Source organism: Diadema antillarum, unplaced genomic scaffold (genome assembly GCF_040938485.1).
Source record: "Diadema antillarum isolate AM-2024a unplaced genomic scaffold, OU_Dant_1.0 scf00000141, whole genome shotgun sequence".
Taxonomy (NCBI): Eukaryota; Metazoa; Echinodermata; class Echinoidea; order Diadematoida; family Diadematidae; genus Diadema; species Diadema antillarum.
Genome location: NW_027271030.1, coordinates 1735525 through 1756092, shown reverse-complemented (window position 1 = coordinate 1756092; position 20568 = coordinate 1735525). Strand labels below are relative to the sequence as shown.

General features: G+C 42.9%; 1 protein-coding gene across 1 annotated transcript in view; it reads left to right on the top strand.

The window, feature by feature from the left end:
• LOC139721333 (serine/threonine-protein kinase ATR-like) overlaps nt 1-20568 on the top strand; it is a 56996-nt gene that overhangs the window by 97 nt on the left and 36331 nt on the right. The window contains 8 exon segments of the mRNA XM_071632652.1: nt 1064-1451; nt 2051-2118; nt 2469-2559; nt 3136-3230; nt 9046-9149; nt 9788-9886; nt 10608-10777; nt 19676-19808. Of these exon segments, the coding sequence (XP_071488753.1) occupies nt 1247-1451; nt 2051-2118; nt 2469-2559; nt 3136-3230; nt 9046-9149; nt 9788-9886; nt 10608-10777; nt 19676-19808 (965 nt within the window). The 5' untranslated portion in view covers nt 1064-1246.

The following is a 20568-nucleotide window of genomic DNA, read 5'->3' as shown; positions in this document are numbered from 1 at the left end:
ACCACTGCATGCAATGTCAGTAATGCATAGACATCGGGACTATGACAGGGCTCGACATGCATGTATACTATGGCCTGTTGGCCCAGGGCCTGGGGCTGCTAAAAATTTTTCTTTTGGTGTCTCGATGGATCAGCTAAAATCCAGACAGAATTTTAATACTATCCTATTGTTCTGAGCCACCAAAATGTCAGATTCGAAGATTTTAGTTTGTTAGACAGACCGTCAGAGAAAAAAAAGTTATTGTTGAACCCTGACTGTGATGTTGAATCTTCCATTTAATGATGTTGTGGATGAGCTAATCCCTAGAGCAGTGATCAACCAAGATGTACATAAAATTGTACTCTATATATACATGTATTGTGTATATATTCTTGGAACCTACTTTAAGGTAAAGGAAGAACAGAGAGATACACATCCACCATGAAGTATGTGAGTTGTGTTGATGTAGCAAAACAAAATGAAAAGCGTGCTTGTAGTTAATTTGCTAGTTGAATACATCGTTTCAAGCTGTTTTGCATTGTCACAGAACTTGTACTCATTCCCTGATGTTGCATAAAAATGGGCCAAATGGAAGATATGTTTGCAGATACCAGAAAATATTCCCAACTTCTATTTGTACAAACATACAGCAGAGTACATATACTACTTGTGTAAACAAATCATAATGTTGATCGTGTACTTCATTCTCTCTTAATCGTACTGGTCTCCAACTTGGGGACACTAGTGCTGATCTACATGTACCAAGTCATGGACCCAGATGCTATGCATTCTGAGTTGAACTGAGTAGATGCAATTGGATTGATCTATCCAAAAGATCATCAGAATTTCCTTTATGTTCTTCTGCTAATAATGCATTCACTGAATCCACATATACGTTATGTGTAAATTCTCTTTTTAATTGACTTTTTGCAAGGAATATAACAATGTATCTATCTTTCTTTGGTAGTATGAAGTGTCCTTCGAAAGTGATAATTTCCACAATGCATTTCAAACCTTTCACCCTTGGCCAGTCGGTCATTATTAGCTTTGTAATCAGTTATCTCATGATGCATTTTCCATGTAGAGTCTGTACCATGTTGTGGAGGCCACCCGATGCCTCACAGAGATCATCAGCAGGTGCTGCAGTCGACATCATCGGCGTGGCAACCCCAGAGACGGGCAGGCGGCTGCGCCCAGGACCGCATCCAGGAAGAAGAGGGCTGGAGGAGGGAGAGAGGGGGATGCCGAGGCAAAGGCAGAGCTGTCCATGTGGATGAACATGGAGGATCTGGAGAGGCTCAGTGGGCTGTGGCAGAGGACCCTGCAGCATTTGGCAGAGATGGGAGGAGGGGTCGCCATGGCAACCAGAAGGAGTGGAGAGGAGGGGGGCCACAAGAGGGAGAGCGAGGGCCTCATCCAGTCTTGCTTTGAGTGTATCTGTCGCTGCATTGGCGCTGTTCTGTCAGTTGCAGGTATTATCCTTCTGTCTTGCCGTTCTCACAAATTGATTTATTAACCTGTCGAGGACAGGCTGATTTCGCTATAACATGCATTTCCAGAAGACACCTGCCCGAGTATACTTGGGTCTCGTCCTCAACGGGTTAAATGTGTGTTATTGGGTCTTCAATATCATTTACAAGTCACTGAATAGTAAATTCCTAGGAACTTCATAATTTGAGGTTGCAAATGAATGTATATGAGCATAGGAGATGTGCTGTCTTTATGGCACATTTTGGTTGAAAAACTGCAGGTGAACAGTTCATGTCTCAGTATAGTGCTCAAGATCATTACTGATTGCTCACATGTACAAACACAACTTATGTTATGCCCTCACTGTGCTGTGATGTCAGTGTCCACAATAGTAATGTCATATGTTATAACTGGAAAATTGTGTACATTCATTTCTCTCGTTTGAATGCCAAAACAGAATAAAGCATGATGGTAATTATTTTCTGCAGACTCGAAAATATTCTCATGTCATCAAGACTGTGTAGCTATATGCAGCGTTGATGCACCCTGAATGGCAATTAACATATCTCTGACATGGTTGTGTTTGTTTTTGTTTATATAGACATAGTGAAGCTTCCGGTCCAGTTCTTGCATGCTACCACGTGGATACTGTGTATTCCATGGCTACCTGTAAGTCAAGCATAAGATATTATTAATCTTGTCGGGCTTAAAACTGTCAGTTGCAATTCATAATGAGGGGACATTTTTTTTTTGCAAATATTGCTGTATCAAGTGTGCTCTCTACATTTTGCTAATCACGTATGTGGTCATATAATTGCAGACTTGAAGCTCTTGTGTTGCCGAAGGAGTACACCCTCAAGCTGCAAAGCACACATATTCAGCTTCAAATTTGATTTCTGGATTCATTAAAGATTTTACAGTGATTTATATTACATCGAATAATGCCAATGACAATTATGTTCATGAGTATGAGTTCATCCAATTTAATAGTCGGTTGTCTTTGGGCTTCACTATTCCAGATGGATTCCAACTGGCTTGACTTAAAGTCATTCGGGAATCTGACTGCCAAGCAGGCTGCAACTCTCAGCAATAAACTGGCTGAAAAGCTGGGTGAGATTTCTGTTTTCACTATTCTCATTGCAGTCAGATTTTGTAGAGTTCCGGCAGTGATGTATAGTAGGTGATAGATGCAATTGTATGACCATTCATTTCATCATTTGAAATTCCCTGCGACTCAGAATATGGGAGTATTTTGATTAAGACTTTATAGATGATAAAAGTAAGGTCAATTATTGAAATACAATTTCAGAGGCACTTCTTTGTGGCTGGTTCAGATATTTTAGCATTGAGATATTTATGGACTAAAAACAAACTGCAGATGAATTGCTGCTAATGTTACAGACAGCTTGTACAGGTTAGTCATCCTCTTTGTCACCACTCTACCACAGAGATGTTGCGAGTAATGGCAAGTTTATTAGTTCTGGTGACTGTTCATTTGTAGATGATGCAGCAGCAGTGGAATAAACTTCAAGAATATAGTTTGAAATGGATGTATGTCTCAAGTGCATGTCTTGCAAACAATAGGCTAGCCTACTCCTCCCGTAAGCAGCTGCCTGTACTGGCCACTTATAAGCCTCGTCTTAATCTCAGTCACATTCAGAGTAAATGTTTTTCTGTTTGATACAGAGGACTCTTCCAAGCAGCTTTGCCTACAAATCCTGCCTCTGTTGACCAAGGATGTAGCACCAAAGTGGAGACTGCACATCTTCAAAGATGCCCTGGTGAGATCATTTTATCAACAGAGGAAACAGAAATTTAGACCCCTATTTTCATATTAAAGTTATCACTGCTAGGTCGTTAGAAGACTACAATAGATAGATACTATTAGCTACCCCCTACTTGTACATAAACTACAGGCAAACATCTACAGTCTGGTGAAATATTCCTTGAGGCTGAAGGCTGAATGGAATATGGCTCCAGATCTTTGGTATTCCCTACATTTCATTAGAACAAGAAGGGGGTAGCAATGTTGTCTTTTTAGCACTTGTGCACTAATATCAGCAACAATGTAAACATGAAGTACAATGGGGCAATGACATCACTAAATATGGGAAATATTAAGTGGATGGCCTGTATTTTGTAACCGAGTACACTGGTAATTTAGAATACATGATAGATCAATGAGATTACAGAAATCATGATCACTAACAGAATTCATGATCTCTAAAAGACAAAATTTATTCTCATTGATTTCATGTGAAAGAAAGAAAAAAGTTAGTGAAGATTTATGTACGTACAGGTCAGTTGGAGATTTAACATCACCTCGTGCAACCAATTTTACACATGGTTTTGATGTAAGTAACAGTTGTGTGAAAATGTAAAACTTTATATCTCTACTTCTTTTTCATTTAAGGTATTATATCATTTAGAGGAAACCTGTATAAAGCATTATGCTCCTCTTATTTTGCTGCATTTATTAGAGCCAACGTGAATGTAAATGGGATTTGTTTATTTTTGTTTCTTGTTTTATTTCGGAAGTCTCGAAAGAGACTACGATGCATAAAGAGTAATAATAGGAGAGCCCGCACGCGCGTCCAGCAATACGTTCGCGTTCGTTCCAGCCGACAGGAGGTTCTCCTGCATAGCTCTGCGGTTTGAAATTTTTCCTTAAATTCATCGCCGGAATTTTCCTTCTCGCGAGAAAATTTTGCTTCGCCGGTCATCCGGAACCTACTGAGAAGTGTTTTGACGCATCTTTCGAGCCTAATCGTTACATTGGTTCGATAAATATGAGCTCGAAAGAGCAGCACGATCCATCCTTCGCTTTACGTGCTACACGTGGACAGGAGGTCTGTGCCACGAAGTCAGAGTTACCACCACCAGCGCCTCCCTCCGGCGATGCCGGTACGGCGCACGTACAGAAGAATGTGAGCATCGGAAAGGTTTAAGATTCAGGGAAGAAGACGATTAAGAAAATTCCCAAAAAAGCTCCTCATACGGTATCGAAAGCCCCTTCCGAGGATCGGGCGTCTACCTCCGGGGACGTTAGTTCTCGTCTAGACAAACTTGAAAATCTCCTCGCCGAAGTGGTGAAACACCTTCCCCAATCGCATGATAAAACCACTAGCCGTGCTGCTGTGGTACATACAGGCGCGTCTACATCGAAATCTACAGCGGAGGAATTTTCCCGCTTGCCTACTAACGTCCGCCATTTTGTTGGGGACGATTTTGATACGTCTACGTCTGAAGACGCAGAGCGTGATGGACCGTTCGATTTTGACGAAGGGGTGGAAGAGGTTCCCCCTGCTGCACAGCTACCACAGTTGGCAGCCAAGTATGCTATCCCCCTCGGGATTGGGGAGGCAGTTGACGAGGAAATCGCAAAATCGGTGAACTACTTTATTGGCAACAAACTAGAAGATAAAGCCATCGAGGAAACGGTTGAAAAATACCCCCCACCGAGCAACTGCCCCCACCTCGATACACCTAAAGTGAACGCTCCCATTTGGGAACACTTGCAGTCCGTCACGCGTAATCGTGATTTGAAACTACAGCGAGTGCAGAAATGTCTGACTCGCGGTATTGGGGCTCTTCTTCGCTCTCTCGACGCGCGAGATATCTCCGAGTCTCAGCAAGACGCACTTGCTCTATTGAGTAATGCGCACTTTGAACTGAATTGCGTGCGGAAGGAGCTGATTAAGCCGGACATCAACTCGGAATACGTGCATCTCTGTAAGCCTTCTACACCAGTCACGCAGCTGTTGTTTGGTGATGATCTCACAAGACAGATGAAAGATCTAAAAGAACAACATAAGGCCTCTGCTGGGGTCATGAGGACCCAGTAGAAACATACTTCTCGTCCGAGCGGCTCTTTCCATCCGTACAGACGGCCCTTCAACAGCGGAGCTCGCCGGCAGGCTCGCGATGTGGGCTGGACGGGCTCGCGTAGCGCTGCAGCCTCACGCTTCGTGCATGGAACGGCAAATCGTCCTTTTGTAGACCAGCGCTACCAGGGGAAGTCGCGACCTCCCCCACAGCAACGGCCACAGAGCAGAGCTCATCCACAGGCCAGAAGCAAGACTCCCCACAACAAGTAACCCAACAGCCCGCCTCTGAAGAGGTAGGAGATATAGATTCAACATATTGCTCATTTGACATGTCAGTAACTGACCATGATGCATTTCTACCTTATCTAGAAGAACGGTATTCTAGATCTACTCCTCAATTTACTAGATCTATAGAATCTAGACCTACCACTTCATGTGTAAATGACCATCCAGTTGGAGGTCGACTGAGGCTTCATGCATGTAATTGGGAGAAGTTAACTTCAGATCCCACAGTACTACAAGCTGTGAATGGCTATAAACTTGAATTCAAGCCTGAATGTTTTCCACCTGAAAGGGTTAATCCTTTGGTTCAGTTCAAAGTAAAGAATGAAGATTTGGCCAATATCCAAGCTGAAATTGATTCACTGGCAGCCAAGAATGTTATTGAACCTTGTTCACATGAAGTGGGGGAGTTCATCTCGAACATTTTTACCCGCCCTAAGAAGAATGGCAGCCTTCGGGTCATTCTTGACCTCTCAGAATTGAACAAACGCCTAGTCTATCAGCATTTCAAAATGGATTCCATCCATACAGCAATGCAATTTATTACACCAGATTGCTTGCTAGCCTCAGTCGACCTTCAGGATGCTTACTATTCAGTACCAGTTGATCCGCAGGATAGGAAATACCTGCGATTTGTGTGGCAGGGCAAACTTTGGCAATATTGCGCACTGCCAAACGGGCTTAGTACAGCACCGCGTTTGTTCACAAAGCTTCTCAAACCGGTTTTTGCTCATCTGAGAAGAGCAGGTCACATGGTAGTGGGATACCTTGATGATACTATCATTATTGGGAAGAGTGAGGCTAGCACTCAAAGAGCAGTCGATGCTACGACTGATCTCCTCGAAGACTTGGGGTTTCTTGTCCATCAGACTAAATCAGTGTTAAAACCCACTAAAGAAATCACCTTTTTGGGATTTGTCCTTAACTCTGTGAACATGACAGTTACTCTTCCTGAATCTAAGAAGGAAGATATCACTGCTGAGTGCACAAGTCTGTTGCATGCCACAGAATCCTCTATCCGAGAAGTGGCTAGAGTAATAGGGAAACTGATTGCTACCTTTCCTGCAGCCCAATATGGGCCCCTCTACTACAAAATCTTGGAAAAAGAGAAGATTTTGGCATTGAAGGCCAATAAAGGTCATTTTGATAGGAAAATGAGCTTGTCTAGTAGAGCCAAACAGGAACTTAAGTGGTGGATTGATCACATACAGTACACCTCTAATCCTATCGACAGACCCAGGCATACAATAGAATTGCGCACTGATGCGAGTGGGTCTGGTTGGGGAGCAACAGACATGTGCACAAACATAGGGGGACGATGGAATGAAGTGGAAAGAGAAAAGGCTGTTAACAATGAGATAAATTATCTAGAAACCCTTGCAGCAGGATTGGCATTGAAGTCCTTTTGCTCTAACCTGAGAAATGTTCATGTTCTCATTAGAATGGATAATACAACTGCAGTCTCATATATCAACAATATGGGGGGCTTCAGATCCCAGGAATGCAACAATTTGGCACATGATATTTGGGAATGGTGTATTGAAAGACAGATTTGGATCACAGCCGCCTACTTGCCAGGACGGCTCAATACCACAGCAGACTTCATGTCAAGGAAGTTTAATGATCGAACAGAGTGGATGCTTAACAAAACCCAATTTACAGAAGTGGTAGAACATTTCGGCCTCCCTGAAATCGATCTTTTCGCTTCCAGACTTAATGCACAGCTACCCAGGTATATCACTTGGCAGCCTGATCCTTCGGCAGAGAATGTAGATGCATTTACAGTGGATTGGGGTCCATTATGGTTCTATGCTTTCCCTCCCTTCTGCCTTATCCCTAAATGTCTGCAAAAGATAAGGGCAGATAAAGCCACAGGGTTGTTAATAGTACCAAACTGGCCTACACAATCATGGTTCCCAGCACTTGAGGACATGCTGACTGAAAAACCACTTGTCCTATGTAGACATGCACAACTTCTTGTTCAACCTGTGTCTTTTATGCCCCACCCCTTACACAAACATTTGGATTTGCTCTGTTGCAGGCTTTCAGCCAACCCTTCAGGTCGCAGGGATTGAGTGCAGGGACCGTCAAGGTCATCGTAGCTTCTTGGAGGAAATCTACACGACAGCAATATCATAGCTTCATCAGCAAATGGAAAGTTTTCTGCACTGCCAACAACATTAACTATCTCCAGACCTCTTCGGAATGGGCACTAGAATTTCTTTCAGACTTGTTCCATAAGGGAGCCAGCTACGGTACTATAAACTCTGCTAGAAGTGCACTGGCTTCTTTTCTGACACTCACAGACAGTTCGTTTTCCATAAGCACTCATCCTCTAATAACTAGATTTGTGAAGGGAGTCTTTCACTTACGACCCCCCAGACCACGCTACACGGAGGTGTGGGACGTTAGAACTGTCCTCAACTATCTGAGGAGGAAATCACCTGCAGGCGAATTGGGTTTGAAAGAGCTAACGTTGAAAGTGACAATGTTATTAGCGCTTCTCTCAGCACAGCGGGTGCAGACATTGAATGCTTTGAGAATAGACAAGATGACATTCAAAGACAACTCTGTCAATTTCGTCATTGATGACTTGTTAAAGCACCACAGACCTGGTAATACAGGCCAAGTCGTTAGCCTAAGAGCGTACCCTCCAGACAGACGAGTTTGCATTGTACGATACCTTCGAGAGTATCTGAGAAGGACTCAGATCATTAGGAAGGACCAAAAGTATCTGTTAATAAGTTTTTGTAAACCGTATCACAGGGTTTCTACCCAAACTTTGTCACGATGGATTAAGACAGTTATGACAGAAGCTGGGATTGACACCAGCTTGTTCTCGGCACACTCCACGAGAGCAGCCTCAGCGTCTGCTGCCCAGAGGAAAGATCTGCCTGTACATGAGATTTTGGCACAGGCAGGCTGGAGTAACGAGAAGACATTTCAAACATATTACGCGAAACCCCTCAGGAATGAGAATAGGGGTTTCAGCCATGCAGTATTATCATAAAAGGTAAAGCCATACATTGTACCCCTTGTGGTAATTATGGTCATTGGCACAGTTCTGTGTGGCCAAAAAATGTGACTACCAGCTTCAAAGTCTCCTATTATTACTCTTTATGCATCGTAGTCTCTTTCGAGACTTCCGAAATAAAATAGAAAATTTAAATGAGAACTTACCTGTTTGAAATTTAAATTGTATTTTATGAGGAAGGCGAAGGAAGAGACTACAGTCCCTCCTCTCCCACCCTTCTTCATAATCTCAGGTAGTTCTCAATAGCAGTAGGATGACTGCTGGTATTGGTATTCACATTTTTCGGAGCTACTAATATTGCTGGACGCGCGTGCGGGCTCTCCTATTATTACTCTTTATGCATCGTAGTCTCTTCCTTCACCTTCCTCATAAAATACAATTTAAATTTCAAACAGGTAAGTTCTCATTTAAATTTTCTATTATATTATATTTCTTCCACTTGACCCTGGACAGACCAGCAGCAAAGCAAGCATCCAGACATCTGCCATTAAGGCTCTCCCCCTGTTACTCCTCAACTTGGGACCAAACTACTTCTCCTTCGCACAGGAATATCTCCAGTAAGCATTCACTTGTATTTACTGTATTCCTACGACAACATGTAGGTTCTACGTACATTACCATCTATCAAATCCAGGGGGGCATTTCATGAAGGAACTTGTCGGATAAAATATCTGACAAGTCAATTATATCCGACAAGTTTTGAGAAATTCTTTAGTCTGATTGGCTGATTTCTCTGAACTTGTCGGATATAATTGACTTGTCAGACATTTTATCCGACAAGTTCCTTCATGAAATGCCCCCCTGGGCACTGTTTTTGAAAGTTGGTTACCCTGTTGGGCTAGCCCTGATGGTAGTTGTCAGTCTTTTACAATTTACAATAAAATCTTTGGTTTTGATTGGCTGAGGTCTGGTCACTGACTGTTACAATGCTGATTGTCAGAAACTGACTACTTGTCAGGGCTGACAACTTTCATGAAATGGTGCCCAGGATGTCATGAAAAATGTCTCTGAGGTTCTTCCAGGGCTTTCTCAGAACACCCCATATCGTGACTATTAAAAAAATAAATAAAGATGGAGGAACGTTAATTGCTTAAAAAATTTTGCTTCTCAAGAATTGATTTCGATGTAGTTCAGAATCATTTCAATGTGAGTGGACGTATGCTTGTAAAGCACTGTGTACCATCCTATTTCATAGCCCCCTCTGTAGATCTGATTCGGATGAAGTCTGTTGCTGTCTGGCCGAAGTGCTGGGGGAGCTCTGTTGTGTTATGGCAGGAGCGTGTGGACTTACCAGGTAAGATCCACTCAAAGGTGTAATTTTTCTCTTTTTTTGTTTTGTTTTGGTAATCTCTTGTATGTCTTATTAAAAGCTAAAATATTGTTTTCAGAACGACTCAAAATTCATCTGCCACCATTTGGAATTTGCTTGTGATATATTACGAGTTTACATAGAAATGTACCAGACTGTTAGTAATTTGCTGGGATAATGAGTTGTTTTTTAGTATATTGAGATCAAAGTGTAAAATATTAAAAATAGCATACTAGACTTTAATTTTTGAAGAGCCCTCCCTGTTCAGTAATAAGTAGATAATAGAACAGTATTTGATGATTGCTTGATATTCCCTGACAATCAAATTTCCCCACAAGATTCACTCATGTGGAGGAGATTGATAGATACTGTTATAGCCCGATTTGTCGATTATTGATAATCAATTATAAAACATTATGTAGCGACTATGAATGGATATGTTCTGAGAATGCAACACTTTTTGCGTACCTTCTTGGCTGATATTTTACATTTTCATCATTACCAAACTAAAATCCTGTTATCGCAGCATTATTTCACAGATTTCTTATGCATATGTGTCCAATTTAGAGCAAATATTGCCAGTTTCTGCAGGCGTGTTTTACCTGTAACATCTAAAATCATGGTGAATGCTTGTTTCATACAGTACAGTGTGAAGTCACTGGAGTCAAAGCTAGGCTAATGGCATAATGTGTTGTACAATGTGCAGAGATTTGGATGAGGGAAACAAACCCTTGCATACGGCAGTCAGGCTGGACTGGAAGCAATCGGGTCCTCATTCTGATGGGGTCTACCACCCTCCGCAGCAGGGCATTGTGGATCCATCTGTGGTCTCACCTTTCATGATCTTGCTGCAAAAAGATGTCCAGACAAGACTAGGTATGTCACAGGGCTGACATTGATGATAATAATGATGATGATGATGATGAGGACAGCGATTGGTTGATGGTGATGACGGCGATGATGATGAGGACGGCGATGATGATGGTGATGGTGATGATGATGATGATGATGATTTTGATTAGTGTCACATAGTGACCTAGCACCTGGTCACTCTGTGGTTTTATTTTTTTTTTAGACCTGCTAGTTCATCTACTAATAGCAATAATAACTACCGTTATCGCTACACAGCCACACTAAAACTTTAATAGGCCCATGATGTAAACACGATTGAATTCACGTGCACACAAATCAATGTTTGACTGACCGTTTGACACAACTTTGTTTATTTACTCATGTGTAAATTCTACAACAGGGTAATGATGCCTTGTGAAGGAGCTTGGCATTAAGTCTATGCAATCACATAAAAATTATCATTAGTGTGAGCACTCAACTTAGATACTGTAGTCGACGTCTGCATTGGCTATACCAATACACGCAGCCTCTAATACACCACACGTCCAATACAGCACTGCCACTGTCTGTGTTCGCAAGATGTCCCCACAAAACGTCTCGACATCGTCCGTCCTTCCCAAGCCGGATCCAGATCGTCGACCTCCACTGCTAAACCCTCAGCACAGCACGACGAGCGTCACGATCATTGTCTTTGATGAGAGCTCACCGACCTCCACTGGTAAACCGTTAGCACAACGAGCGTCACGGTCATTGTCCATGATGAGAGCTGACTTGCCTATCGTGGTCGTCCATGCTTCCTGCTTATCCTCTCCCCTCAGCTGTATCTAATTTCCCGCACGTCTACCTTACCAATCTCCCGACTATAAAAATGCATAACCTCCCATACCGAATGTACGACACTACAGTACGTCCTATACAGACCGCGGCGCACGGAATGTGGTCGCGTGTCAGCTGTTTACCTATGGTCTACTGATTTGCATACGATAAACAAACAACTACGCAAATTTTCAAACCCACCATATCTTGGCTATTATACTTCCATTGATCTAAGCTTACACTGTTCTCTGTAATAAAAAAAAAACAACTATCGTGATCTATCAATACATGCTTGGAAACCTAAGGAAATACATGTTTCATCCTGACAATATCCCCCACCTTAAGATATAATTCAAGGGGAAATCTTAATTATATCAACAACAACAAAAAATGTATTTTCCTTGTAAAACACTGGCATATACAGTATAACAGTTATGTTCTACACAAAGAAAAACCTAGCAACTAAAAATCACCTTTATTAAACTATAACAAAAACCAACCATATACCCTACAATTATATACAACCCTGTGCATCAAGCAATTACACCTTGTACATACCAGTTCTAATTCCTTTCTGAAACATTACCTAATGACAAACAATGATTTCACTACTACTGACTAAGCAAACAATAAGCTTGCAAAAAGTGTGCTCTCTATGTACTTCACATGTGTAGCACATAATTCTAATCGGTTTCACCTAAAACTGATGTAATTGATAAACACTTGCAACATACACTGATCACTACTGTGCCTATCGTTTCGAATCAGTCACATTATATGCACTTGTGTAGATGTTTAATAAACCACCAGAAACTCTCAAATATCACAACTTCTCTTTAATTAATGCCAAAATTATTAAAACTACAATAAAACTTTCCAAAACAAACAAAACCAATTTCCCTTTTTTTTTTTTGTAATAAAAGAGTGACACATTCCAAGTTCAAACAGACTTATTAAACTTACATAATAATCATAGAACAATTCTACGAACAGCATGATTTTTTTTTTCACACTGCACATCATGCTTTGCGTGACTATGCATACATAAGTTTGAGATTTGGATAATACATGTATGTGTGTCAATGATGCCCCATAGAATTACAGAGTATCAATGCTAACCTTGCAACCTCTCGACTGTCTGAAGATCTGGTGTCTAAGGAGAGACATTAAACCTATCTCACTCCTCAACTCTGAATTATCACCTATATGATCCTGTATAGTAGTATCCAGTAATAGTTGGATAATAACTCAAGCTATGTAATTAAACATTACATATGCGATAACAACTCAAACTACAATCTGTACATGTACATAATTACACACTACAACGCGATTGCCCTACACCTAATCAATAGCGACGTTGATGTAGTGCGGGTGTAGTCTTGTCGCAACGCTGAAAGAAATAACAGAAATAAAAACAAGCATCATATTCTTTGCTTCGCGCATTTTGTTCTTAGCAAACAAAACATGTACAAAGGAGTTACTGAACTTATTGAATTTTCTGCATGTATATGTCCATATTAACACCTGTCTACAGCCAACCATGTTGCCTGTACATTTAAAGTAGACTTCCATAATAATGCATCTTTGTAACATGAAGAAAAATCTTATAATACTGTACTGACGTCAAATATATGCAATAAACACTGTATAAAAAAAAAATGGTTTGTCAGAATTTGTTATTTTGGCTTTACTATGTTCCATTTGAATTTGACCGTCTACTCTGTGTTGTAGGTTCACACTAGGCGGCTCATGGCATCTGCAGCCACATTGTCTTTGCCCTTTACAGAGACGAGCCTGAACCTGTGCTCCTGTAGGCTCATGCACCATCGCATGATTCTTTTGTTGTGCATTTTCTTCGCCTGTATGTACGTTAACGGCTTGTGATCTGTGTGGACTTCGAAAGACCGGCCACACAGATAGAACTCGAACTTGCGAATGGCCCAAACAATCGCAAGACACTCCTTCTCGATAGTGGCATAACGACATTCCCTCGGGAGGAGTTTCCGACTTGCGTAAGCCACTGGGAAGTCTTCGCCATCCCGTTCTTGCATTAGAACAGCACCTAGGCCAGTGTCTGAGGCATCGACCTTCAGCTTGAATACCTTGGTCTCATCGGGTAGGTGCAGAATGGGTGGCTTGATCAAGCTCTTCTTCAATCCGAGGAATGCTTGTTCTTCGCCTTCTCCCCACTTCACCTTCTCGGGACTTCCCTTCTTCGTGAGATTTGTGAGGGGCAATGCCACATCGGCATAGTTGGGTATAAAATCCCGGTAATAGCCGGTAAGGCCTAGGAAGGATCTGACCTGCTTCTTGGTCACCGGTCTTGGGGCCTCGGCAATCTTCTTTGTGAGACGTTCGCTCGTCTGTAGGATCCCCTCACTCACCTCATGGCCAAGGAACTCTATGGACTGAAATCCCAGCGCACACTTGGTTGGTCGAGCTGCCAAGTTGGCCTCCCGCAGTCTACTCAACACGGCTGAGAGTGTGGTCACATGTTCCTCCCACGAGTTTGTGTGCACCAACACATCGTCAATATAGGTCACCACATTGGGAACACCCAATAGCAGCTTTCTCATCATCTTCGTGAATTGGGCCCCTGCTGTGACAAGTCCAAATGGCATGTATCTGAATTGGAATTGTCCTATCGGTGTCAGAAACGCTGTCTTGGCCTTGTCTGAGTCTCTCAAAGGGAGCTGCCAGTATCCCTTTGATAAGTCCAATTTACTGAAATACTTGCTCTTTGCAAGTGACGCAAACAAGTCTTGCTGCACCGGCATCGGCTCAGGATCGAAAACCGTAACCTTATTAAGGCGCCGAAAATCGATACAGAAACGGTTGGTTCCATCCGGTTTCTTTACCATCACAATCGGATGACCATAGGGAGAGTCAGATGGTTCAATAACACCCAATTTCATCATCATCTCAACCTCCTTCTGGATTTCACCTTGCAACGCTTGGGGTACGCGGTATGGTGGTGACCGCACCGGTTCGTCTGTGGTCAAGTGTATCTTGCACTCTGCAATACTTGACTTCTTTGGTACATCTGTGAACACATCCTGATACTCACACAATAATCGTCTGATCTGCTCTTGTTTCACCTCGTCTAGGGAAACATCCAGCTGTACATCCTCAACGAACTCTCTCTGAATCGGACAAGGCATTTCTGGTATCTCAGTGACCACATCATCGTTGTTTTCCATGCCTTCGTCACTCCACAACTCATCTACACCACCATCATGGCACACCTCGAAACAACTTCCAGCAGTTTCTTCCTCTGCTACCCTGCTGAAGTATCGCTTGAGCATGTTTATGTGGAATGTCTTTTTCATGCCATCTACATCCACTACGTAGTCATAGTCATACTTGGCACCGACCACCTCATATGGCCCTTTCCATTTGACCAAGAGCTTGTTTTGCTCCGTCGGCAGTAACACCAAGACTTTGTCTCCGATCTTCAACTTCCGTTTCTTCGCACCTCGATCATAGTAGGTCTTGTACCGCTTTGCCGACTGCTTCAAATTTTCCTGTGCCATCTGCCATGACTCAACAAGTCTCTTTCTCAACTCGATGACATACTCATACTCACTCTTTCTTTCTGGCTCGACAGCATCGTTTGTCAACAGCTCTCTCAAAACCTCCATGGGTCCTCTCACATGCCGACCGTATAGTAATTCAAATGGAGAAAAACCCAGGCTTGAGCTTGGTGCCTCTCGCAAAGCAAACAAAAGGGCAGGAAGATACCTATCCCATTGGCGTGGCTCCTCTGTGCACAACCGCTTCAAAGACGATTTCACCACAGCATTATACCGTTCCACTAGCCCGTTGCACATGGGATGGTATCGGGAACTCGTCAACTGCTTGATTGACAATAACCGGCAGACTTCTTTCATCAAGTCAGAGACAAATTGGGGTCCTAGGTCAGACATAACCTCTTGCGGTATACCCACTCGACTGTACACTGTCACCAGTGCTTCTGCGACATCGACTGTCGTTATTGACTTCAACGGAATCGCTTCCGTATACCTCGTGGCATAATCTACAATTGTCAATATGTAGGTGTGACCACGTTCAGAGGGAGTGAACGGCCCCATCAAATCGATGGCGATACGCTGAAATGGTACCTCGATTGTTGGTAGTCTACCTAACTCCACCTTTGGCACTTTGCCTTTGCTGATGGTCTTCTGACATACATCACATGATCGGCAGAAATTGGCAATGTCTTCATACATGCCCGGCCAAAAGAACTGTGTCTTTACCTTTGACAATGTGTTGTTGATCCCTAAGTGACCGCCAAACAATGACTCATGTGCCAAATGCATGATATCAGCACGATATGCCTTTGGCACCACAACAAGTTTTGGGCCAATCCCCTCTGTCGGGTTTTCCGGATCTCTTTCCTGCCTCAATAGGCACCCCTGATCTACCCGGAACAGATACCTGGAATTATCAGTCACACCAACCTTATTCCACGATGCTCGAAGAGTGGGGTCATCTTTCTGTTTCTGACGAAACTCTGGCGGATCTGCGACTTTGACCGAATCGACCACAACTAACCCCTTCTTGGGTTTTGCACTGCGTGCTTTTTGGGCCCGTGTCTCCACAGCCATGACAGTTGGCACTCCACTGTCATCATTCCTGACTGAACACTCTATCTCGCCCAACACCTGGTCTTCCTTCTGAGATCGGGTTCCGACTGCCATCACCTGTGGATCATCTTCTTTCACCTCAGAAAGATTGTCAACCTCTTCCTTATCAACGCCATCAACCTTGGTATCTACAGTTTGCTCACCATCTCCAATGACGTATCTACCACCATCATCCTCCTGATCAGCATCGTCACTCAATGCTTTGCCCCCTCTGGGCACCCACTTCAAATCTGGATCATTGGGCTCACGTGCACCAGTGACATTCCCAACAATCACTTCACACAAGCAATCCGGCATACACAATGCTTCAATCTCACCTGAAAAATATGGGGAGTCTAACTCTACCTTGGCGACTGGAAATTGCTTGACTGTTCCATCAATCAACCTCACTGTTTGACACTTCCCAGTCAGCTGATGTCTCTCAACCAGTCTGGACTTAACAACACATGTACTGCATCCTGTGTCACGGAGTACTGAAATTGGAACTTCACCAGGATATAACCTGCCTGAAACAACTGGCATACGATTCATCATCGCACTTACTTGTCCGTAAGCCATTCCCAGCTTTTCAACTTTCTGATACCCGTCCAAGGGCACATGATTTCCAACAGGCATGCACGCAGCTGATTGCCCTGTTGCCTGTGGCTGTTTGCCACCCCCGTCATTTGACCTCAAACTACCTATTGAGTTTCCTGGACTGCCAGCTGACGGCGTGCTAGCATCCATGTTTGACCGTGTCATTTCTGATCCTTCAGTTAGCACCTCTGTACCAACCATTGCTTGAGCTGATTTCACACGCACCATGGGACAATCCCTCTTCAAATGTGTAGGACTCCCACACTGATAACAACCCCTCGGGCCATCTCCGCGCCCAGCCCCATACTGGGTCTTCTTACCCTGTGATGGCTGATTCCTTCCCCTCACTTCAAATGGGCGCTGTGGGGGTTTCGGACTACCTGGTGTGTTTTTCGCACCACCTTGTGAGGGCTTTGAACCTCCCCATTTCTGATTCTGATCAGATGTCTTTGATTGCTGTCCAAATGTGTGCACACCATGTGCATTTACATACACATCAGCATTCTTACTGACCGCCTCCATTGAATCACAATCCCTTTCTTTCAAAAATGCCACCACTTCCTTCGAACAATTATTCAAAAATTGTTCCCGTAGGACTAGATCAAACAACTTATCATACTCTTCATCGATCCCTGACAACTCAATCCACTGCACCAGATACCCTCTGAGCCTCGTCGCAAAATGATGTGGCCTTTCTCCTTTCTCTGGCCGTGCAGTCCTAAACTTCCTGCGATACCCTTCTTCAGTCAACTGAAAATGCACCATCAACTCCTGTTTGACTCTTGCATAATCATCTCTATCAGCAGGCTCCATTCTGTTCACCACTTCAAGGGCTTTGCCACTCAGATTTGAAATCAGATATAAGGCCTTGAATTCAGTAGGGATCTTCTGAATGTCAGCAAACAACTCAAACTTGTTGATATAGGCATCGAACCTATCCCGATCCTCGTCAAACTTGCCTATTTTCAAGTGCAAACCACTCAAATCCACATGCGTACTGGAATTTGTCGATCTCATTTCAGCCATTTTCATTTCATGTTCCCGGACCTTGGCTCTTTCCTCAGCCCGCATTTTCTCTGCAGCCTCATCACAACGAGCATTCACGAAACTATTCAACTCTCCACCGGAGTAACCAAGTTCCCTACCAAGGGTGGCAAAGTCTCTAATTTGTTCTGGAGTTGCCATCGTATCATCCAACAACAGCCAACCAAAAGAACATCAACCAGGAGAAAAATCCACTCCCAATTCACAACAATTCACTGAATACTCCGCTCAGACTTTTAACTGCGAATTCGACACAACCTCAACCAGGTCTACTCTTAACCAGTACACACCTTAATACATGCATACACTGCATACAATACCATGCTCAACTACGTAGCACCTTAAATCAACCACATGATAAAGAAGCTTTTAATTTTCTTTACCAGCCTATGGCTGTGTCTTACACCACCTAACATAGATCTAGCGTTAGCAGGTCTCGGTGGGACCTCCAAAATTGTCACATAGTGACCTAGCACCTGGTCACTCTGTGGTTTTATTTTTTTTTTAGACCTGCTAGTTCATCTACTAATAGCAATAATAACTACCGTTATCGCTACACAGCCACACTAAAACTTTAATAGGCCCATGATGTAAACACGATTGAATTCACGTGCACACAAATCAATGTTTGACTGACCGTTTGACACAACTTTGTTTATTTACTCATGTGTAAATTCTACAACAGGTTAATGATGCCTTGTGAAGGAGCTTGGCATTAAGTCTATGCAATCACATAAAAATTATCATTAGTGTGAGCACTCAACTTGGATACTGTAGTCGACGTCTGCATTGGCTATACCAATAGCAATACACGCAGCCTCTAATACACCACACGTCCAATACAGCACTGCCACTGTCTGTGTTCGCAAGATGTCCCCACAAAACGTCTCGACATCGTCCGTCCTTCCCAAGCCGGATCCAGATCGTCGACCTCCACTGCTAAACCCTCAGCACAGCACGACGAGAGTCACGATCATTGTCTTCGATGAGAGCTCACCGACCTCCACTGGTAAACCGTTAGCACAACGAGCGTCACGGTCATTGTCCATGATGAGAGCTGACTTGCCTATCGTGGTCGTCCATGCTTCCTGCTTATTCTCTCCCCTCAGCTGTATCTAAACACCCGCACGTCTACCTTACCAATCGGAATCTCTCGACTATAAAAATGCATAACCTCCCATACCGAATGTACGACACTACAATACGTCCTATACAGACCGCGGCGCACGGAATGTGGTCGCGTGTCAGCTGTTTACCTATGGTCTACTGATTTGCATACGATAAACAAACAACTACGCAAATTTTCAAACCCACCATATCTTGGCTATTATACTTCCATTGATCTAAGCTTACACTGTTCTCTGTAATAAAAAAAACAACAACTATCGTGATCTATCAATACATGCTTGGAAACCTAAGGAAATACATGTTTCATCCTGACAATTAGGATGGTAGGTGTGATGGAAGTAGCAGGTGAATTGATAGTGGCAGCTCTGCCCTACATTTGGCAAAAGGAAGCAAATGACAAATCATCCAAATCTGAAATTATCAATTCTAAATGTTAGATACACTGTCTTCTACTTAAATGATTTCATTTTTTTTTTCTTCCAAGTGCTTGTTATGATGAACAATAGCTTGGAAATTTGCTTGAAAGTGATCTTTCTTGCATGCATATCTGCACAAATTTGTCTCAATCATACTTTTCTAAAAAATAAAGCAAGCAAAGCTGTGATTTTTGTTTTACTGTTTAGATCCCTCAAATAGTTTACATTATGTATACATGTATGTGAACATACGAATGATGATCTACTTTTCTGTTCTCTGCCGCTAATGAAAGGGATGCTACACAGCTTGAGGCAGGTGTTGAGTCATCTGGACCTGAAGCACACAAACTCAGCCGTGACAAGCATCCTGAATGCGTACTTGACCCTGGTCGTCGACGACAATCCTCTTGTCCGACAAGTCTTCAGGTAGGAGCACCTGTAAACACAGAGCTGACTGGTCTTGCCATGTTTGCAGGAGGCTTCGTGAAGGTTGAACATATGTCCATGTCCTTACGAAAGATTATAGCAGTCTCCCCCGATTTGGTATTATCTTGGCCTATTGATATGCTTGTTACATTCAAGTATCTTCCAGACTGCTCTGTGAAATTTTCCTGATTTTGATGTGTGAATGGTATGTACATGTATCCCCGACCTACGTAGAATTATTTCTGCAACACCCTTTCTGTAGAACCATGTGCACCTCATTTAGTGTGTAACTGTTTGTGCCAAATGTACCTGTGATCTGCTCAGTTCTATACATTTATGTAGCATATGCACAAAAATAAATGCATTTATCTAGAAACCTGTAAACCTAGGCTAAAAAGGTCTGTTGGCTCAGTGAGAGGCTCACCCAATCTTTCAGTGACTGTTACATGCACTGAGAATAGGCTTGACCAGCGATGTGCCTTGGTCACTGATTGGCATGCACGCTGGATTGCTTTCTTCGCTCATTGACACACTAGATGTCTGGAAATGTCAATGAATAGAGATTAACTGATCCCCTTGATCCCTTTTGTGCTACCATGATGACTGCCTTCTTGTTGGACTGAGGCACATTGAGTGAGCCTGCTAACTTTACAAGTAGGTCGAGTTTGGATGGATTACTAAAAAGATACTGATAAAAATGTTTGGCGAGTCATTATAGATATTTAAGATATTATAGTTGTTTAAGATATGATTTATTATT